This window comes from Salvia splendens, chromosome 13 (assembly GCF_004379255.2).
Source record: "Salvia splendens isolate huo1 chromosome 13, SspV2, whole genome shotgun sequence".
Taxonomy (NCBI): domain Eukaryota; kingdom Viridiplantae; phylum Streptophyta; class Magnoliopsida; order Lamiales; family Lamiaceae; genus Salvia; species Salvia splendens.
In genome coordinates, this window is record NC_056044.1 from 23,817,688 (window position 1) to 23,841,367 (window position 23,680).

The window sequence follows — 23,680 nt, forward strand, 5'->3', positions numbered from 1 at the left end:
ATCGGATTTATCTAATACTATATTGTTACGGTTAGCCAATTATGAATCTTACTCATGACATCCCCTACCTCTCTACCTCTATAAAGAAAAGAATGCTTGTGTCGGTTGTGGCCGAGTCTACACATATTCCATTCCGAAACCCGCACGAACCACCCTACCGACATTCGCCCCAAAAATATAATCATACAAATTAATTAACCTCATATACTATTTCATTTATATATTATACTACTAGACTACATAACACTCTCACCTTAATTTATTTAGCACCAACACATATCTATGGGAAACTGCATATTCAAAACGCTGGGAGTGGTGAAGGACATGGTCAAAGTGGTGACTCCCGACGGCGGCGTGATGGAGCTCTACGCCCCGATCACCGCCGAGTGCGTCACCAATGAATTCCCCGGCCATGCCATATTCGGCAGCCCCCGCCGCAGCTCTCCGCCCCTCTTCCAGAGCGAGAGCCTCTGCGCGGGGCAGTACTACTATCTCCTGCCCTCACAAAAAGGCAAGGATCACGGAGGCGATCGCGTGGCGGCACCGTACCGGATGTCGGTGGACAATCAGGGGAAGCTGCGGCGGCTGTCCGAGCCAGAAGTGTTTCCCAAGTACAACAGCACCGGGGTGTGGAAAGTGAGGCTGGTCATCCACACAGATCAGCTGTCCGAGATACTGTCGCAGGAGGCGCGTACGGAGGCGCTCATCGAGAGCGTCAGGACGGCGGCTAAGTGTGCGGCGGCCGGAGTTCCGTCCGCCGCCAATTCCGAACGCCAGAGTAGGACGAGTGCCATTGAAAATTGCTGAGACATCTCTCTGTAAATACTTCAATCACAAGTTGAATTAGCCCATCAATATTTTAGTACTAGCACTACATCTTTAGCAATAATTGTCGTTATTATCAAGTTAAAGTGCCTATCGTAGCGATCTTATTGTCTATATTCATACACTCCATTCGTTAACAAAAATAGTCTTATGTTTTTATTTGAGTCCACCCACCAAAATTAGATTATGCTTAAAATGAGAAGTGTTTTCCATTTTATTATTCTATTACCCACTTTTTTTATCTTTCTCTCTCATATGTTATTAATTTTATCTTTCATATAATATTAATTTCATATTAAAACTCGTAGTGGACAGGGTGAGTATTACTATTGTTCTTTCCAATAATAATCGAGAAGAGACATGAGTTAAGGTGTGCATGCTCAACCCACATCTAAGCAGGGGGCGTTTGCGTTTCTAATTAAGTAAATTAATGTTTTTTAAAGTTTAATTACGGTGCTGAAGTATTTTTTATTTGTTGTGCAATATATCGTGACTGTGACGATGGAATTATAGGCACCAACCAAATCTCAATGGATACAAGGCCTTTACAAAAATCCTGCTGAAGAAGACTCATTTCGGTGATAGATTTTGTGAAATTGTTGTCGGATACTAGACTTCAATTAACTGAAGTTTGGGATATTAATTTAATCGATCTCAATTTTATGGGTAGAAAGCAGTATAATTTTTCTTGTCATGACTACCATTATATTTGTATAATTAATAATGTTATTTTTGGATGATTATCATCAGGTCACTCTTACTCAGAAATCATTGTAAAACAATTACTTTAGAGCATCCACAGTGGTGGGGAGGTTCCGGTGGACATCCCCGCGGACATCCCAAACCACGTCATAAGGACTTTCCACTGCTCTGCCACATCATAAGAACTTCCCACTGCACAGTGACGGACATCCCCAAGGACTTCCCGACGGACTTCCCACAATAATAAAAATTTACAAATTAACCAATTTTAGGAATTAAAATTTCGCCACGATTACGGAATAAAAATTTCATTAAATAAAAAAAAGAAAGTTACATTTCAAATTCAAGTGGTGCGAATGAAATGAAGTTCAACGAGCCGTATTTATAGAATTTTTGAAAAAAAAATATAAAATAATCGGGACGTCCGCGCTGACGTCCGTGGGGTCAACGCAATGGCGGACGTCCGCAAGGACGTCGCGACGGACGTCCCGGAAACGCCGCGGAACTCCGATGTCCGCAGCGGACGTCCGTATCCGCGTCACCGCTGTGCAATGGCGGACGTCCCGCGCGGAACTCCGGCACGCAGGCCGGACGTCCGCCGGGACGGGCGCCATTGTGGATGCTCTTAGCATCATCTAAGTACCGTACCTACTTCCTCTTCCCTCCGTCCCACTCTAATTGAGCTATTTTTCTTTTTGGAATGTCACTCTAATAAATGACACATTTATAAAAATAAAAACATCACTATCTTTACTTTTTCCTTCTCTTACTTTATTCTCTCCAATTAACTCATAAAATAATTCTACATAAAATCTCGTGCCAGAATAGAAATGCTCCACTTAGAGTGAAATAGATGAGTATTATTCCTAAGTCTATATGCTAGTGCTAAACGCTTATTAACACTCTTTTTTGAAAAACACGTTTAAGATTCTTTTCGAATAGCAGTACTCCCTCTGTCCCAACTTAATTGTCACTCTTTTTCATTTCGGTTCATCTCAACTTAATTGTCACACTTCATTTTTACTATAAATAATAAGTAGGTCTCGCATTCTCCACTAACTCACTTCACTCACATTTTATTATAAAACCAATAGAAAAAAGTGGATCTCATATTCCACTAACTTTTTCAACCAACTTTTCTTTACATTTTTTAAAACTCGTGCACACTCCAGTGACAATTAAGTTGGGATGGAGGAATGATAAAAATAAGTGTAACAATAAAATATTAAAATATTCTTGGTGCCTGATCTAGAATATCCCGTTCATAATTTTAAGACAAGTTGATTTACCTGAGTGGTAGTAGTAGTATAATTTATATGTATGTAGTTGATCATCACAGGTAACACAGTAAGTACAAGGTGAAATTTAACATGACACGCCATCATTGAGCAAATAATTTAGACTTCTCAAATTTTATTTTCGAAGGAAATACTATTACGGTCTGCTATTATGTCCAAAAAAAATCTACTAATTTTTAGACTTCTCAAATTTTATTTTCGAAGGAAATACTATTACGGTCTGCTATTATGTCCAAAAAAAATCTACTAATTTTTCTATTTTGTGGTGTCCATCAAAATTAGATATGTGAAAAGTTTCAAAACAAATACTAACCCTACATATCATTTTAAATGTGGACTCCATAATCAACTAATACTAGTTCCATCTCTTTTTCCCTTCTACTATCTTACTTTACCAATTACACATTATACTATCTTACTTTACCAATTACACATTAATTGTTAGAATTGTTGTGGTCAAAGGACTTTGATGTACTATTTATTAGCACTAAAAATACCTGCAAGTTTACAGGGTAGAACTAGTATAGCTAAAGGTCAGTACCAGGATATCGAACACAGGGAATAAGATTGCAACTGACTATCATATACTAAGCGTCATATACTATCTAGAGACACGGAGTTTTGGGTTTTGGTTTTATAAACTAGACATAAATATAAACAAATATAAAAACAAAATAATACAAAACAGGCTAAAGAAATTAGAGTTTTAGGATCCAACTACTATGACCTAGTGATGATTAATCTCACAGAACCTTTACCTTTATGTGTCTCCAGGATTATTAGGAAAGTCGCGATTTTCAGATAAGCCCTCTCTCGAGTGCACTTATCTAGTAGATTAGACTCTAACTATCCAAGTCTACTTCCAATAGATTAGATTCTAACTCCTTAAGTTCCTAAGACTCAAGCCCTCACAAAGGGTCCCCTCTCTCGAGTGTAGATAAACTTATGTGTTGTACTCGTTCCTTTACCACGTAAAACTAGCTATCTCTCGATTAATCTAGTTAAACGAACATAGTTCTCAAGTTGGCCAGACAAAAGAATAATAAAAGCACAAGAACAAGCAAAACAATCACAAGAGCTAGGAAAAAGGTTCAATTCAATAAATCAAAACATGTTCATAATAGTTTTCACCAAAAAAACTACAAATGATGTTTAACTACTCATAGACAAGTAGTAAAAACAAAAATAAAAGTATAAGACATGAAAGAAATTGATAAAACCCAAGGTTGAATCTTCAATCTTCAGCCTTCTCTTGCCTGGATCTGCAGAGCTCCGCTCCAATGGAAGATGGATGAATTATGTGTGGAAGATGGAATTGAAGAATGTGTAGAGGGGGAAGGATTGGAGGCTCTGAGATGAAGATTGTGAATTAGGTTTAGAGGTATTTATAGGCTGGAAAAAGGTTTATTTTTGATAAATTTCGTGCCCTACAAGAAATAGGAGAGATTTGGCTTCACAATATAATAATTTCTTTTCTTCCGTGAATTTCCGCCTAAATTCCCGCCAGCTTTGACTGCACTGCGCGATGTTCGTAGAATTGTCATAACTTTCTCCACAGAACTCCGATTGAGACATGCGAGATATCCATGCGAAGCTCTTTCGAAGACGAAGAGAATGTCATATAGTAAGCACTGATTGGACTTCAAAATCGCTTCCAGAATGGGCTCGAACAGAGGCTGCTGCACTTTGGCTTTTTTTCACCTTTTTCTATCTTTTTCTATCATTTATCAACAAACACGTCAACAATACCAAATGTATAACATATGCAATTTAAGAACATAATTTGCATGATTGACATTTAAAACAAGTCAAATCTAGTCCTTAAAAACATGCAAAATCTGTGTTTGTCAGACTTTGACCAAGAATACTTCCAACGAGACATTTAATTTTGTGAAATTAAATAATATAGCGTCGATCTACGTTCGGAGTAGATGACCGTGATATATTCATTTTCTCAAATCCGATTCCCGGTGAGTGAGAAATAATGGATTAAAGTTGTGAAATAATTACTAGTTAATTAAATGAGCTATGAGAGAAGACATGAGATTAATTAAGTATCCCACATTGAAAGTTAGAAGCTTATTAAACAAGTATTTAATAAGTGGGATTACTACATGTAATACTTCTAGTGGACTAAGATGGGCTGTAGAGCCCACAAACGCGCACACGCGCGCCGCCGCTGCCCGCCCCGCCGCGAGCCGCGCGCCCGTGTCCGTGGCTGTGGACTTGGACTTGGACTTGTTCTTTGGACTGTTCTTTGGGCCTGGTCGTGGGGCTCGGTGCTTGGGCTCGACCCCAAGGCTGGTTGGTGTAGTTCTTTCTTGACCACCAACGTTTCCACGCCAGCGACATATCGTCAGTATAACGCGGTAAGAGCCTACGTGGCTGACACGTGATGAAGTCCACGCCGTCGCCAGTAACGTTCGGCAGTTACAATCTCGCAATGATGACAGCCATCATGGCTGTTGACCCCCAGCAGTGGACTGAGCCTATAAATAGGCTAGTCATTCCATGCATCTCTACATAACATTCACAAAGCATATAGCATCATAAGCTCTCTCCCTCTCCTGCATTGTTTTTCTGTCGAAAGCTCTGTCATTCCCTCCATCCAGTTCGCCGGAGCTCTATTGATTGCGGTGCTGCTTCACCAGAGACGTAGTCGTTTTATCTTTGGGGATGACACGCCAAACCGAGAGCACTACCGGGGCGTATCTCGTCTTGCGGAAAGAGGCCTCCTCGACTCGGCTAAACACTTTTACGATCTTACTGTTTCGATATTTTTTTTCATTGTAATTTCGGTTCAGTTCATTCTTTTGTATTCCTTCTTTGGGTTGTATTACGCCCGGCTTTTATCTCTTTTAAGAAGTAGAATCCTAACAATCGCAAGACGAGATAAGACTTGCCTTTGAAGGAATTTGAATCTCTAAACTGAAATTAATCACTTCTGAAATTTAATACCTTTGCTGGAGATGTCGACTGAATCCAACACCGTCGCTGCCACCACCGCCGCCGCATCCCCATCCACTTTGTCGACCACTGCACCGGTCAACACATCGTCGATTCCGACGATGATGCCCACTCCCGGGCGCTATCCATCTTCATCAACAACACCTTGGGAGTTTGTTAACCCCCTTGGGCCCACTGGTGGATCCACCTCGAATGGATCAGTTGGTTCCACTTTTAGTGGTTCCTTCGGATCCTTTAATGGATCGAGTGCTGGGGCCTTCGGGTCTCACACGAATACTGGGGTCTTCGGGTGTCACGCGGGTGCTAGTTCCTTCGGGGCTGGTACGACCATGGCGGGCTCTATGCCCAACATGAATGGTGAGGGCTCTATGCCCAACCACGTTGTTGGCTCCTTCGAGGGCAACAGAATTGGTTCATTCCATGGACCAAGTACGACACCTTTGGCACCAAGAATGATGCCACCTGCCGAGAAGCCACCAAAGTTTGGAGGATCTGACTTCAAAAGGTGGTACCAAAAGATGTTGTTCTACTTGACAACATTGAGCGTTACCAATTTCCTCACTGAAAACGAGCCTCCCGCGCCAAGCGATCAAGAGACTAGACTCGAAGTCATGACGGACTATGAAGCTTGGAGAAAAGGAGATTATCTTTGTAAAAATTTTATTCTAAGTGCCTTAGATGATAGTTTGTACAATGTATACTCCATTGTAACCACATCAAAAGAGATGTGGGAAAGTCTAGAAAGGAAGTATAGCATAGATAATGCTGCAGGTACTGAACAAGTTGTAGCATCCAAATTTATGGACTACAAGATGGTCGACTCTCGACCCATCATGGAGCAAGTTCAAGAGCTCCAAATGATCATCCACGCACTAGTGGCTGAAGGGATGACCTTACCCGACAAATTCTTAAGGTGCACGATCATTAACAAGCTTCCTCCCAGTTGGAAGGACTTCAAGAGCTATCTCAAATACAAGCGAAAGCAGATGACCCTTGAAGACTTGATCGTGAAATTGCGCATTGAGGCTGATGTGCGCAAAAGCGACCAAAAGGCTAAAGGCTTTAGCCCACTTGAAGCCAAGCCAATCTGTTGGAGCGGGGCGGTCCCTCCAACAAACGCCCTCGCCCAGGTCAAAAGGATAAAGGGAAAGGAAAGCAGCCTGCAAAGAAATTTGAAGGCGAATGCTTCAAGTGTGGAAAAACTGGCCACTTTGCCAAGGACTGCCGCAGCAAGAAGAAGAAGAAGAAGCCGGCAGCCCACGTCGTTGAGAAGGAGTTCAAAGACTGGGATGAAAACGACCTCATTACTGTGGTCACTGAAGAAGTTAACCTTGTTGATAACAAGGGTGGCTGGTACATCGACACCGGCACTACTGCTCATGTCTGCTCAGATAGGAGCAAGTTTGCCTCCTACACTGCTGTTGAAGGGAGGAAGATCAACATGGGGAATCAAGCATCGTCCGAAATCCTCGGCATTGGCAACGTGATTCTCATGATGACGTCTGGCGTCACTATCACTTTGAAGGATGTGTTGCTTGTCCCGGACATCCGCAAAAACCTAGTGTCAGGATCAATACTAGTCAATAAAGGGTTTAAACTTGCATTTGAGTCTTATAGGTTTGCATTGTACAAGTTTGGAAAGTCACTCGGAAAATGTTATGTAACTGATGGACTTTTCAAGCTCAGTGTGACAACTCGCAGTGTTGCAAAGCCGTTGGCAAATAAAGCATCTACTTCCTTCTACTTGACTAAGTGTTCAAATTTGTGGCATTGTAGATTGAGACATGTAAATTCAAAAGCCATTAAAAGATTAGTGAATTTAGATTTACTAAAGGCTAATGAAGTGGATACCCAATATAAATGTGAAATTTGTCTTGAAGCAAAAATGACTAAGTTGTCGTTTCACTCGGTTGAACGAAGCACAAAACCCCTTGAATTAATTCACACGGACGTATGTGATTTAAAGATGGTGCAAACTAGAGGTGGTAAAAAAATACTTTATCACTTTCACAGATGATTGCACAAGGTATTGCTACATTTATCTTTTAAGAAGTAAAGATGAAGCAATAGAAGCGTTCAAAAATTATAAGAACGAAGTTAAGAATCAACTTGGTTGCAAAATCAAAACAATTCAAAGCGATAGAGGAGGTGAATATGTAGCCCCGTTTGAGGAGTTATGCAACGCAAGTGGTATAATTCATCAAACAACTGCTCAATATTCACCACAATCTAATGGTGTTGCAGAACGTAAAAATTGAACTCTAAAGAAAATGATGAATGCACTACTACTTAGTTCTGGATTGTCCCAGAACATGTGGGGGGAGGCTATCTTGACATACAACTCTATCCTAAACAAAATCCCACGCAAAGGAAAAGACGTCACTCCTTATGATTCGTGGAAAGGAATGAAACCATCTTACAAATACCTCAAAGTGTGGGGGTATTTGGCAAAAGTAATGGTTCCCCGCCCAAACAAGTTACAATTGGACCTAAAACTGTTGATTGTATCTTCATTAGATATGCACTTAACAGTAGTGCATATAGATTTGTTGTTCACAAGTCTGAAATATCGACTATTACAGTAGGAACAACAATTGAGTCAAGGAATGTTGTATTTCTCGAAAATACATTTCCTTGCAAAGACAAGGGAAAAATCTCAACCAATTCTGAGACAAGAATTGAAGAAGAAGCCACTAGTTCTAAATCAGCGGATGAGGAACCTGAATCGCGCAAGTGTGCAAGGCCCGATCCAAAGGATACAGTACTAAGACGTGGTAGTAGGGTCAGAACACCAAAAATATTTGGTCCTGACTACATTGTTTTTATGTTAGATGAAGAACCGCCATCTATAAAAGTAGCCTTCGATGGCCCAGACGGACAACATTGGAGAGAAGCTGTTCAAAGCGAAATTGATTCAATTTTGCTAAACCACACTTGGGTGTTGGTAGATCTACCTGAAGGTGCGAAACCTCTAGGTTGCGAATGGGTACTTAAAAGGAAATTTATGGCCGATGGAACAGTGGATAAGTATAAAGCCAGACTAGTAGTAAAGAGTTTTAAACAAAAGGAAGGACATGTCTTCTTCGATACCTATTCACCTACAAGGATTACATCTATCCGAGTGCTTCTCGCTATTGCTGCATTGCACAATCTTGAGATTCATCAAATGGATGTAAAGACCGCGTTTCTAAATGGTGAACTAGAAGATGAAATTTATATGGAACAACCCGAAGGATTTGTAGTACCTGGACAATAGAAAAAGGTATGCAAGCTCGTAAAGTCTCTATATGGATTGAAACAAGCGCCATTGCAATGTCACTTGAAGTTTGATAATGTGATGTTATCAAATGGGTTTAAAATCAACGAGTGCGACAAATGTGTCTACATCAAGAGCACTAATAACGGTCATGTTATATTGTGTCTATACGTTGATGATATGTTAATCTTGGGTAGCAACACACAAGTAATTAACGATACAAAGGCCATGTTAAAAAGAAACTTTGACATGAAAGACATGGGTCTAGCCGATGTAATTCTTGGAATGAAGATTCTAAGAACGTCTGATGGAATCATCTTAACACAATCACATTATGTTGAGAAGATATTGAATAAATTCCAAGCCTATGATGGCGCGCCGGTTAAGACTCCAATTGAACTCGACGTTCACTTGAGTAAGAACAAAGGCGAGCCCGTTGCACAAGAAGAGTATGCACGGGTCATCGGATGCATTATGTACTTGACTAATTGCACTCGACCTGACATTGCTTGTGCCGTGAACAAGTTGAGTCGTTACACGAGCATTCCAAGCAAAGAGCATTGAAGAGCTCTTGTGAGGGTTTTGAGATATTTAAAACATACTCAAAATCATAGGCTACACTTCTCGAAATACCCCCGGTACTTTTTTTTTAAATCAAAGACGCCTTATGGGCGGGGGGTTTAGGCAGACCCCCAACCCGTAAATAAGATCAAAATATAATGTTCCAAAACATGATCATTAGCCCAAAAGTGACTAAGATCCAAAGCAAGAACATGAGAAAACAGACCGGGGGTCCCACAAGTCGGGATCCTCAATGCTATCAAGGGAAAAAATAGGGCCAAATAAACAAAAGGAAGCAGTATAGCTGAGATAAATCTAACTCTCATGAGAACAAGATTAACCCACATCTCTACGTCGAAAACGGAAGTTAGGATATCCCAACTGGTCCATCCTAACTAGCGCCTTGAGATACCGAGGCGCAGAGATTGGGTCATAATAAGTAAGGGAAGAGGTCTGAGCCCCCTACCTGCCAGAAAGTCGGCAGCCCGGTTCCCTTCTCTGTAGATATGTGAGAACCGAACATGCCGCTGAGCAGTCATACTCCGGATCAAAGCCATGTGATGTCTAATATCCGCAGAGCCAAGTCGTCCAGATGACAACAAGGTAACCAGAGCTGCTGAGTCAAGCTCAATCCAAATGTGGGTCGAAAGCTCCATCGCCATCCCCAAACCCCAAATCAGAGCCAACAGCTCCGCCTCAAAGCTCGATGATGCGGTAATCGGAGAGCAGAAGGCCCGTAGAAGGCCTCCATCCGGGCCTCGAACCAATCCTCCCTCCCCCGCCTCCAGCATCCATGCAGAGAAGGTACCATTAGTGTTCAGCTTCACCCACGGGGCATCAGGGGGATGCCATAAGACCATGAGTGACCGCAGAACCCTCTGTCTGGGGGAGATACCCCCCGGTACACTGTGATGCAAATTGGATATCCGACAATAGAGACTCACTTTCAACAAGTGGATACGTCTTTACTATTGGGGGTGGTGTTGTATCGTGGAAATCCACAAAACAGACATGTATAGCCCGATCAATAATGGAATCGGAGTTCATTGCCTTAGATAAGGCTGGTGAGGAAGTCGAGTGGCTTAAGAACTTCCTTGAATATATTCCATCTTGGTCTAAACCTGTGCCACCAGTGCTGATTCACTGCGATAGCCAAACGGCTATTGGAAGGGCTAACAATGACTTCTATAACGGTAAGTCTCGACATATACGTCGACGACATAACACCGTGAGATATTTGATCACAACAGGGGTGATTACAATTGACTATGTGAAGTCAATAGATAATCTAGCGGATCCGCTAACAGTGATCAAATGAATAAGTTGCTAGAGGGAATGAGTTTGAAATCCACAAACTAAAGAATTGTGGATTTGGCTATACAATTGATAGTTCATGAGAAATACTCAACTATATCTATTCCCAGGAGAACAATAGAGTCTTGGAAAACTTGCCTAGTAGTGAGGCTAAGTTTATGACTTTTAATGACTCCTAATGATCTCAAGGAGATTGAGTTCTCAAGGAGACCGAGTAGGGCAAGATACTCGATTAGGAATCACCTATATAAGTGTGAAGTGAGGCCGCTTCAAATAACACACTTATGAATCCAAAGTGGTGTCCAAGGCCGCAAAGGACACAAAACGTGAGAACGGATGAGGTTGAGGTGTTTAAGCGTTAACACCATTGTCTCGGTGCACGCCGTAGGGGATTAGTTCAAAGCATCGCTCTACTAAGCCGCCTGTGTATCCGATGGTGTCGACTATGGAGGGTTCAAAGCCAACAACTACCTATCCTTACACTTATATACCTCTCGAGAGTTGAGTTTGTGTCTGCATGCATATGCATTTGGCTATTTCCACTCATGTGGGGGATTGTTGGAATCGTTCCGGTCAAAGGACTTTGACCAAGAATACTTCCAACGAGACATTTAATTTTGTGAAATTAAATAATATAGCGTCGGTCTACGTTCGGAGTAGATGATCGTGGTATATTCATTTTCTCAAATCCAATTCCCGGTGAGTGAGAAATAATGGATTAAAGTTGCGAAATAATTACTAGTTAATTAAATGAGCTATAAGAGAAGCCATGAGATTAATTAAGTATCCCACATTGAAAGTTAGAAGCTTATTAAACAAGTATTTAATAAGTGGGATTACTACATGTAATACTTCTAGTGGACTAAGATGGGCTGTAGAGCCCACAAACGCGCACACGCGCGCCGCCGCTGCCCGCCCGCCTCGTGCTGCGAGCCTCGAGCCCGTGCCCGTGGACTTGGATCTTGGCAATTGGTCTTTGGGTGGTCTTTGGACTGTTCTTTGGGCCTGGTCGTGGAGCTCGGTGCTTGGGCTCGACCCCAAGGCTGGTTGGTGTAGTTCTTTTTTGACCACCAACGTTTCCACGCCAGCGAGCCAAATGGGATGACACATCGTCAGTATGACGCGGTAAGAGCCTACGTGGCTGACACGTGATGAAGTCCACGTCGTCACGAACCTAGACGTGCGCGTGTCCCGATGCATCAAGGAGCAGCTCTCGTAACGGTTTATAACGCCCGTAACGTTCAACAGTAACAATCTTGCAATGATGACAGCCATCGTGGCTGTTGACCCCCAGCAGTGGACTGAGCCTATAAATAGGCTAGTCATTCCATGCATCTCTACATAACATTCACAAAGCATATAGCATCATAAGCTCTCTCCATCTCCTGCATTGTTTTTCTGTCGAAAGCTCTGCCCTCTCCTCCATCCAGTTCGTCGGAGCTCTGTTGATTGCGATGCTGCTTCACCAGAGACGTAGCTGTTTTATATTTGGGGACGACACGCCAAACCGAGAGCACTACCGGGGCGTATCTCGTCTTGCGGAAAGAGGCCTCCTCGACTCGGCTAAACACTTTTACGGTCTTACTGTTTCGATTTTTTTTCATTGCAATTTCGGTTCAGTTCATTCTTTTGTAGTCTTTCTTTGGGTTGTATTACGCCCGACTTTTATCTCTTGTAAGAAGTAGATTCCTAACATTAAAATTAATGTCATTTACTATAAGTTTGTTTATTTTTTATACGGAGTAACAGTAACAAAGAGGGTTTTTTTTTCACCCTAACAAGAGGTTTTAGGGTGTCCACTATAAGGCGGACACGCCCAATAGCCCCGCCCCAGTTTTTGTCCATAGCCCCAATTTTGTTGTCCATAGCCCCAAAATTCTATTTCCGCCACTATAGTGGACAACTCCAATAGCCCCCAAATTTTATAATCAATTTTCATTTTTAAATATTTTTTAGTTTCAATTAAGTGTAATTTAAATAATCGCAGTATAAATAACTAGAATACGAGGTAATTAGGCCCGAATATCCGCCAAATCCCGACGGCTGAGAAGCATATCCGCCAATACCCGATGGCGGCGAATGATGGGCCGACGGCTGAGATGGATTGCTGTCATATCCCGATTCCTCAGTGTCGGGTGATTCGTCGTCTCCTCGGTGCATTTTGTAGAGAGTGTTTTTGTAGAAAGTGGGTGTATGGATTTTGTGAAAATGGGAGTGGGGGAAGAGGGGGAGTGGTATTTATAGATGAAAAAACGAAAAAAAAAAAATTCAAAAAATGCGGCTATAGCCGCGGCGGATATCCGCCACTATAATAGCCGCGGCTATAGCCGCGCCTATACACCCACCGCCGCGTCCTCGCCCCACTCGCGGCGAAGCCTCGTTCGCCGCCCTCCCCCCCACCAGCCGCGTCCACCCTCGCGGCGGACACCCCCTCCACTATAATAGCCGCGCCTACCGCCCCGCTTTCGCCCCGCTCGCGGCTATAGCCGCGTCCACCTTATAGTGGACGCTCTTAGGAAAAAGAGAAGTGGGCGTTTGGGGTCACACGTGACTCATTTCAAACACCCGACACAAAAATAGTATGCATTCGGTGTCCTTTCCTCAACTCGTCATGTATTAAATGATAAATCCCACTTTAAAATTTTAAATTAACAGGGGTGTGAATGTGAGTCACAATACACAAACTCTCAAAAAGTTCAAACTCCACTTCGCCTGCAAACCAATACCCTTTTTAATAAATTTATAACTAATCTGTCGCCAAACCCAATCTAATTGTACGATACAAACAGGTAAACATAATTTGACCGTTGTTTTCACTTTTCTGGTTACAGGTTTTAGACAAGTACTCCCTCCGTCCCGTGCTACTCGCACGTTTGCTTTTTGGCACGGAGATTAAGGAATGCGTGTATAGGAAAGTCAACAATTGCGGCTGTAGGTGATAATTGTTACTAAAAATGGAAAGAGTGCAAATAACTTGGGACGCCCAGAAAGGAAATGAGTGCAAGTAACACGGGACGGAGGGAGTATTAGTAATTTCTTTTTCTTCAGTTATTTGATCATGCGCTAGGGTTTTATGCTTTCCGTTTTGAAAAATAAAATAGGAATCATTCTTGCTTTGGTTGGTGATTGTAAATTGTAGAATTTGTAATTAAGCAGGAGAGAGATAGTAAAGATGCAGCAACCGGGACCAATGTTTCCTGTCATGCCGTCGTTTCCACCTACAAATATCACCACCGAGCAGATTCAGAAGGTCATATCTCTATTCACTTTCCCCCAAATTTAGGGCATTTTATGAAAAAAGATTGGATTTTTTATATTTATTAGTTTCTGGGTGTAACAGAGTTTTTAGGACCTATTTCGATTCGAAATTTAGGGATTCAGTTAGAGCAGGGAGTTCTATTAGGAAATTATTGCAGTGTAAATGTCACGACTTCGCATAAAAAAAAAAAACTTAAAAGCATCTCCTGGTGAATGAAATTAATGGAATTTGAGTCAGCATTTCTTTAAATCTGTGTGATGGTTACCAGAACATCATATCTTCGTAGCACTTGAAAGCTAATTATGCTTCGGTTGTTCGTGGGAAGGGAATACTGACTTTCAGGTTGTGTACCACCTAGCTTGGTTGGAGGCTTAAGAAACTAATTTTTTTTATGGAGTTCTGAAGAGTTCTGTCAAATTTAGTGGTAGTGATTCTGTGTATATTGAACCAAAAGCATTGACATGAAAATTTTCAAGGAATACAAGTACTATTCCATTTCAAGGTTTTTATAAACTGAATTTCTAAAGAAAATGTTTTTTTACAAAATTGAACCAAAAGCATTAACATGAAATTTTCCTTGAAGGTGTGATCTAGTTTATGAGTTTTAAATTTGATCTACTACCATATCAAATTGTCGATGCCATATAAGACATGACCACCAACATCACTGCAGGGTTTAACCACACAGCTTGCTTTAGGAGTTTTACTCGACCTTTTTTCGTCTGTGCATGAATTCCTCAATCATACAAGTACATCTGTTAGTAGCATTTGGTTAAATTATCATCAAAATGAGTTGAACAACTAGCGGAACTGATATGAATCTTCCTAGGCAAAATTCACTTGTTGAGTAAAGCACTTTTTCATGATACAACACTGATAATATGCATATCTCGATAATGCTTCTAATAGAACTTCCATAAATGGTTTTGTCTTTTTAATTCGATGCATTAGATGCACATCATGTCCTTATCCACCCCAACATTATACAACTTCTACGTCACACTTTTGTAAACATGTAAGTTTGCTGAAATAGGAGATGTGCGTCATGATTTAATCGCTTCGTTTAAGAGATTACAAGTGAATGAGTGATCCATGTCATTAGTGAATTAGTGATATACTTTGTAGTTGCTATACTGCCATTTTATCATGTCTGTTTTATTATTATAATATGTTCCCTTTCCATTCTTTTTAGTTATCTTAATTCTGGAATTTCTTTCATACTTTATTACTGTCATTATGTCATTCTCTCATGTGGCATGCATCTTAAAAAATTCTCACTTTATGTGTATACTTTCGATTATTCACATTCTGATATACAACCTTGTTAATAACTCATGATGCAGTACCTCGATGAGAACAAGAAACTGATATTGGCTATTCTGGATAATCAAAACCTAGGCAAACTTGCTGAATGTGCACAGTAAGTTCTGCTGCTTAGATGCTGTAAATTATGCTTACTTGTTCCTTTTATTGTATGCCGAAACTACTTTAAATCAAATTGATTATTTTCTTATTGTGTATGCAATAAGAACAACAAAAAATAGTCAGACTAGACTGTCTAAAGCTTCCCGAGAAGAGTTGACTTACTGTATTTCAGTGCACTAGTTTCATTTTCAATGCTCTTTATGAAGTCTATTCTGTAGACTTATGTTAGGATATGGCAACATATTTTCGTGCAAGTAGAATCGTAGGCTAAGGCTTAAATACCGCGACTAGGGTCTGCTGAGTACCGAGATCCAGTGTCATTCAATATTAAATTCTGTTAACAGGCAACTGAAAATGTTATTATAACAAGCCAGAGCATAAGATTTATTTTGGATGTGGGACATCGTCATATATAGCCTCTGAACGTGTCCTTCAAACTAGTGATTTTGTTATTTGAAGACTTATTACATATGGTTGGTCGGGGTATCCTTTTGATTATGAATTGATCAGATACCAGGCTCAACTTCAAAAGAACCTGATGTATTTGGCTGCTATAGCTGATGCCCAACCTCAAACACCAGCAATGCCTACCCAGGTATCTATTGGAGTTGGTAGGAGGAAGTTAACTGATAATATTTGACATTTTCGCTTATCCGTATATTGAAAAATGCAGATGACTCATCATCCCGCAATGCAACAAGGAGGGTTTTACATGCAGCATCCTCAGGCTGCAGCCATGGCGCAGCAGCAAGGCACGTTCCAGCCACGACCGCCCTTTAATAATAGCCCACACCTATTACAGGATCCTCAGCAACATCCAAATATCCAACACGGCCACCTGCAAGCCGGCCAAGGGCAACTGGCCATGAGGTCCGTCGGTCCCAACAATGGCATGAATCCCCAACATAACGACGCCAATCTCGGAGTGGCCAGCAGCAGTATTCCCGCATCAAACTCGAACCTCACTGACATCCGTGGGGTAAGTAGGCAAGATAAACCTGATAGTCGGATTGCAGGCGGTTCTGATGGCCAGGGAAACTCTACTGCAGTTCGTGGTGGTGGAGATGCAGAGGAAGGCAAGTAAAGGGCGGCATAGAATAATGTAGCTGTCAGCTATCTGGTTGTTGATAATAGGCGTCGTGTTGTAGAACTAGCAAAGTTTGTTTGACTAGGAATAGTGTTTCTTTCTGCTCCTCCGTGTAGTGACAAAGGCAGGAACGAATGAATGAACAGTTTTTCCATTGTGAAAATAATACAAGTGAGGATGACTCAAAGGAGAAGCAATCCAGTAATGTATGTCATGCTACATCTGTGTACGTGGAAGGTAAAGAAGTTAATCCATCTCATCTTGAGAATGCTCCAGCTCACAATTAGGACCACATGATGAGCTGGAAGGATGTTGTTGTGAGGATGATGACAAAACAGAATTGATTCTCATCCTAGCAGATTAATTGATTGAGTATTGTAACTGATTTGGCTAGGACGATTCGTAGTCTAGATCATTCTATGGATCACTATATAATGCTATGTAACTGCTGTCATTATTTTAATCAATGAAAACTATGCTTACTCTTTTTGCTCTATCCACTTCATTGCTTTCAAACATGAAAAAGCAAGTTTCCTTTTAGCCTCTTGTGAGTTGGGCTAAAAAGCCTGTGTTTGCATGCTTACTCTTAACAAAAGGAAGAATAATTGAAGAAAAGCACAAGTTTGTTCATTGGCATGCTTTGTGGTATGTTTCTTGTGTCAACTGGGAGAACCAGGGGAACTGATCTTTTGCTGTTTACAAAGCACTGCATAAAACGTAGAGAACATACAAGGAAACGCACAAATATGACTTTTGATTTCAATTTTTTTGTCATTAATTACGAACAACTGATTATATTCCTCAAAATTCCATATCATCATTGGAATGAGCCATGTCATCATAATTTTGAGCGGTTAAAAAATCAATAATATAAATCAATAGTTTTATATATTTTTTTGAAAATACTGTTTTAAAGCAAAACAAGAATTTGGAAAAAAGTTATGATAAATACTCCTTAAATAATTAGTTCAATTTGTTGATTTGAATTTATGAACGGTTCTAAATCCCCAAAAAATAGATTATTTTTCTTCTCTAACTAATTGCGAATAAACCTTTTAGTGCTCATAAATGTGACTCTTTTTTGTTTAAATTTTCAAATTTTGATAGCCCACGCACACGCATGCGCATAAATGTGAATATCCATGTTAATGACCCAAAATCTGTAAAATAGGCAACCAGATGTTTATACTATTAAACACATATTCCAAAAAAAAGTACCGATCAGTTGTCCAAAAATAAAGTAGTTTTGCCTCATGAATTCAATGGAACCCCAAAATCTCGAACACAACTCACGCGTCACGCCCTTATTCAGTGTTTCCATTCACTTGCAATGCAACCAAATCTGTCAACCCACAATTTAATCCTAGATTTGGTCAATTGTTTTCAAATCACTTTACTGTCATTACCATCCTCCAAAATCAGGCAACACAATCTCTCCACACGCTCAAAATACGCACCCAAAATGTCCAATTCCATTCAATATTACTACTAATACATATATAACCTCTCCCACTATTTCAAAACCGAACAAATAAAAAAAAAATGGGAGGTTTAACTTTCATAGGCGCAGTCATTATGTTCACCGCTGCAATGATCTCCTCAGCCGAATCATCGATAACGACATTCAGCAAAGCGTTCAAACCACTTTACGGCGAGGCCAACATCGTCTCCTACGAGGACGAGGGCTCTGTCGAGATCGCCATGGACGAGACAACGAGCTCCGGCTTCCACTCAAAGCAAATGTACACGCAGGGCTACTTCGAGACCTCGCTGAAGCTGCCGGACAGCTACACCGCCGGCGTGGTCGTCACCTTCTACTCCTCCAACAACCAGAAGTACCCCTACCGCCACGACGAGATCGATTTCGAGTTCCTCGGCGGCGGAAAGTGGTCTCTCCAGACAAACTTCTACGGCGAGGGCCACGTGGAGCGAGGGAGGGAGGAGAGGTACGACCTGTGGTTCGACCCGTCCGAGGATTTCCACCGCTACGCGATCCTGTGGGGCCCGGAGCGGATCACGTACTACGTCGACCGCGTCCCGATCCGGCACGTCAACAAGGCTCCTTCCATTCGGGAGGAGTTTCCTTCAAAGGAGATGAGGCTTTACGCCACCATTTGGAACGGGTCGGATTGGGCCACGGGTGGGGGGAAGTATAAAATGGATATGAGTTATGGGCCGTTCATCGCCAAGTATTCGGGCTTCGTGATGAACGGGTGCCCGTTTAATGAAACGGCCCAAGACTGCCGTGACTATGGGATGGGTTTGACGAGGGTTGAGAGATTGAAGATGAATGGCTTCAGGAGGCGTTGGATGACTTACTCTTACTGCTATGACAAAAAGCGTTATCCCCTTGCTTTGCCTGACTGCGTTTTTAATCGCAATGAATTGCGACATCTCCACAAGCTTCATCCAAAAACGTTCGGATCCAATTAATTGCTGTATGAATTAAATATGCCAATTCATTCCTTTTTTCTTTTATTTTTCTTTCATCTTTGGAAATAAGAGAAATCTCTGCCGATTCAAATTGTGAAGTTTGGTTGTACTACTTTCTTTGCTAGGATGGCCAAATACTATATATTTGCACCAAATTATTGCGGTCAATAATTTATATCAATATTCCTTAAATTAACATAGTTAAGAGAATTGCACATATGTATTCTAACATATTTATCATGTTGTAATATTATGTGAATATTATTATTTATTCCACTTAATGACCACATTAGTAATACACCTATAAGTTATAGCGTAAACAAAATATTTCAAAGAATGCGTTATTCGACTTTCATTGCAAATCATGAATGAGTTTGGACCAGTTTGATATATACTCGACATTAAACTAATCATTAAAGCTCAAAAACAATTTGAAGGAAACTCCGATTTACGTTAAAAGGTAAAAAGAAATAAACTTTTGACCAAAATTAACGCAATGTTTTTTTTAAGAGTAAAAATGTTAAGACCCCGTTTGATAGTCGAATTTGGATTTACCATGGTAGTTAACAAGTGGGATAAATTATTTAGTTTTAAGAGAATAAATAAACATGAGTTTATTTTGGTATATATATTTATATAAATAAAATAAATATTTAAACTTTACATTAGGTATATTAGTTTGTATTTAAGTTTGACTTGTAATTTATCAAAATACATTTATTAAATCTCAATCAAAATGGAAAGTTGAAAATTTTGAGAGTAATAAGATAATTTAAATTAATTATTATAATTGGATTTTTAATGTAGATTAATTAACATACATACCTACTTGGTGGATTAATTTAACACATCAAAACATAGAAAATAAGGCGGGCTAGAAAACTAACAGTCTAACACGGATCAAAAGATATTTTAATTTATATACGGAATAATAATCATCAAGTGAATTATGTTATATATCAACGTATTTTCCAGGCTTTTTACACACATGTTACCTAGTTATAAAATTTTAACAAATCAGCAATATTTTCATTGATTAAAGGGAGCATAATCGTGTAAATGGTACAGGACATAGTTTTGCAGTTTTTGATAATGTGAAACATTTATGAAAAAATAATAAGAAACGGAAGAACACATGTACACCTTAGGGCTAGTCTAGACATACCATTTGGCATAATGTGTCGGTATGCCCAACAAATAATTATTTGATAAGTGAAAATCTAAAAAAGTTATATTGCAACCATACATAACCATACATGGAAACTACTAGATGCAAATCTACATTCAATTATTACGTTAAATTATGGAAAATTTTCCAAAATATTTTGAACCTTTGTTAAATATTTTCAACTACATATGAATCTAATAGGAGTAATATATGCGTACAATTATACATGCCTTTGCTATTTTTTATTTTATAATTTCTTAAATTTGTTCATGCTGCAAATATATATATATATATATATATATATATAAAATTGAAAATAATTAATAAAGTAATATGTTAACAAAATTAAAATTAATAGCCACACTTCATTATTTATGTAGAATACACAATATTATATACAAAAAACCTATATTCAACATAAATAATAAAGTTTGGCTATTAATTTAAATTTTAGTGATATATTATTAATTATTTTTATTTTTTTCTACTTTTTTAATAGCATATAAAAATTTAGGAAATTTCTTAAATAATAAAATAAAATAGCTAAGAGTTGCATAATCATACGAATATATTACTCCCATTAGATTGGGAGTATGTATATGACGTAAGTCAAAATATTTTGCAATTTTTACCATCAGTCCAAAATATTTTGCAATTTTTTCCATAATCTAAAAGTAATAATTGAATGTAGATTTACATCTATTAATTTCCATGTATAATTATGTAAAGTTGGAATGTAACTTTTTTAGATTTCTACTTTTTAATTAATTATTTATTGGGTATACCAACTCATTATGCCAAACGACATGTCTAGACTAGGAAATGTTTTCTATGGCCGAAGGTCTTCTACGAGTGTAATAATATCAAGCAGGACACTGACGTAAATTTGTCAAGATAAAAAAGCAATAATCATCAACCAATTAAGAGATAGTAGTACGTAACAATTAAGGGTCCGTTTGGTTATCATGATGGGTTATTAATATTTTCGGGCCCAAATGTGGTTTATAATCAGGATCTGTCTTGAGTAATGATAATCCAGTTGTTTGGTTCACTTAACCAATCATTTTTAACAATTCCGTCCCATTGTTTGGTTAACTTTAAACATCATCACATATCACTTCCTCCCATCACACCATATATTTTCCTCCCGTCACACCATGTATCATATAGCAGTTCCACCAATGACACTATGTATCATATATCATAAATAATTTCTATACTCGATGTTAACGCATAAGCAAGGGCACAACACTTATATGACCATATTCATTTATTATCCACATCACTGTCATGTTCAACATATATCAAAATCAGATCTCAAATCATACTTAGTAAATAATTTACTTACTAATCATTTTATACTCTACAATCTTTTAGCTGACATCATGATTCCCACAATGCCTATGAGCTCGTTACTTTCTCTTTATTAGAACACATTTCATATCGACCATTCTAAACTTAGTTCACTTGACTTATAAATTTTCTTGTCCGACAATGACGCTACCGAGATTCGAGTTATATGGGGTGGCCAGTCCCATATAACCACTTTCTCAGTCACATGGGAATTCATATCCCATCCTTTGGCGACCTCAAGACCATATAGTGTGTCAAATCTTCATCTGACAACCTTCTGTATCAACATATGGTAGCAGCTGCATCGGGTCACTGATAGCGATAACGACTCAATGTCCTATATGACGTGTGTGCAATTAACTTTAACCCAATTAGAAACCTAGGAACGCCTAAACCTAGGCTCTGATACCAAACTTGTAACAACCCCCACCAGATCGTCCGCCGGCCGAGTAGGCGATGTCACAATTCCGGTACCATAAAGTATTGCAATTTAAAATTTTCACTTTCTGAATCATTCAAAACTAAATCTTTAAATCAATAATTATTTCTATAATTACAGCTAAAGTAATTTAACATAATATTTAGTGCTAACATGCCACAACTAACAATTCGAAACATCTGTTTCTAGCTGAGCTCAGTGACCCGCCAAGGATGCAGCGCTGGGACGAACATAAGAAACATTGACCGATACCCTCCAATGCTTACTAACCTGTAGCACACCCAACACTTTAGCCAAAATTCTCTACAAGCAATAATCATACAACTTAAAATTCTTTAAATTTTTATTATTTTATTTACCAATCATTGCCACACATATCATATTATTATTGTCTTATCAATTTCTAACATAAATTGGGCAGCATCTCCTCTATAACCAACACATGTCCAGAATCTAACCAGTAGGCAAAGTCAATCCCAGAACATATCAACATTAATTAATATTCATATAAAGCATCAAATATTTCACATGATATCCACACATTAACATAGACAAATCACAGACGTCATTACACGTATCAACATACCTGTACCAGTAGTCAAATCTTCATTTACAACTTCACATTTCCGACTATGTCATCAGAAAGGTATAATAATACAAGAATTCCCATATGTCATAACTATGTCTGCAAGTCTCTGATTCTCAATATTTATATCAAAATTCAACAGAACCATGTAACATAATCCATTTTCACGTATAATATAACAGATGTTTCACCTAATCTCATATTATAACTTATATATTATCATACACGTATTGTCACATATATCATCACGAATATTTGGATCGACACGATCACATAATTTTCACATATGGCCCCGTAATGTGCTTAGTGACAGACTAGGGTACGCGGACTAGATCAGAATCAAATACAGAGGCGGATTTTGTCCTCGAGAGGACTCCGCACAGACCACCCAATTAGGGTGCAGACAGATAATCAGACCATCCATTTCGGATGCAGACAGATAATCCCGGGAACAGACCACCCATAGGGTGCAGATCAGACAGATCAGATAACAGACGATCCTCGCTTTGGTTATCCAAAAGACGAGAGATCACAGATGATGCAGCGCTGCTGTCCTATGGCATGCCAATTGTACCCACAGAACACACTCAAGCACGGGGCGTAAACACAGTCAAATATACCCATTTTCATATCAATACTTATTTTCAATAATTACTAACATAACACATTAGTATCTTCTTTTCATACCATATCAGATTAGATAAACAGATAAATTTCCAGCTCTTTCAATACCATCACATATCCAAATTTACATTTTTCGTGTCAGAAGCAACATACACAGATCACATACTGCAATTACATATTCGTATACATCTCATCAAGGCGTAAGCACAGTCACGCATACATATACTTTATTTCAGACAATTCTCAACAGAACACAGCACATCAGACATCATCACAGATAGAGCACACATCATCACATGTAATCATATTCGTATTTATCTTATCAGCCTATATCAGATACCACATTTACCTTAATGCACATTTACATATTTACCTCCAACTTT

The 23,680-nt window shown here is 39.4% G+C and overlaps 4 protein-coding genes across 5 annotated transcripts; 3 read left to right on the forward strand and 1 right to left on the reverse strand.

Annotated features, from left to right (window-relative positions):
* The first annotated feature begins 282 nt into the window (after positions 1 to 282).
* Positions 283 to 807, forward strand: LOC121760738. Its single transcript, XM_042156363.1, has one exon. It carries the CDS (start codon positions 283 to 285, stop codon positions 805 to 807), a length of 525 nt encoding a protein of 174 aa, XP_042012297.1.
* Positions 808 to 10,004: 9,197 nt separating this feature from the next.
* Positions 10,005 to 10,469, reverse strand: LOC121760739. Its single transcript, XM_042156365.1, has one exon. The coding sequence runs from the start codon at positions 10,467 to 10,469 to the stop codon at positions 10,005 to 10,007; it is 465 nt and encodes a 154-aa protein (XP_042012299.1).
* A 3,112-nt stretch (positions 10,470 to 13,581) lies between these two features.
* Positions 13,582 to 17,190, forward strand: LOC121761346 (GRF1-interacting factor 3-like). 2 transcript variants are annotated; one of them, XM_042157002.1, is made up of 5 exons: positions 13,582 to 13,712; positions 14,063 to 14,173; positions 15,526 to 15,602; positions 16,118 to 16,202; positions 16,281 to 17,190. In XM_042157002.1, the coding sequence occupies exons 2-5, from the start codon at positions 14,096 to 14,098 to the stop codon at positions 16,689 to 16,691; spliced, it is 651 nt and encodes a 216-aa protein (XP_042012936.1). In that variant the 5' UTR covers positions 13,582 to 13,712; positions 14,063 to 14,095; the 3' UTR covers positions 16,692 to 17,190. The 2 variants fall into 2 exon arrangements, with proteins under 2 accessions (XP_042012936.1, XP_042012937.1); XM_042157003.1 differs by having other exon boundaries at positions 13,589 to 13,712; positions 14,080 to 14,173.
* A 1,046-nt stretch (positions 17,191 to 18,236) lies between these two features.
* On the forward strand, positions 18,237 to 19,127 carry LOC121760740 (probable xyloglucan endotransglucosylase/hydrolase protein 27). The gene has a single exon (XM_042156366.1). It carries the CDS (start codon positions 18,237 to 18,239, stop codon positions 19,125 to 19,127), a length of 891 nt encoding a protein of 296 aa, XP_042012300.1.
* Positions 19,128 to 23,680: the final 4,553 nt, after the last annotated feature.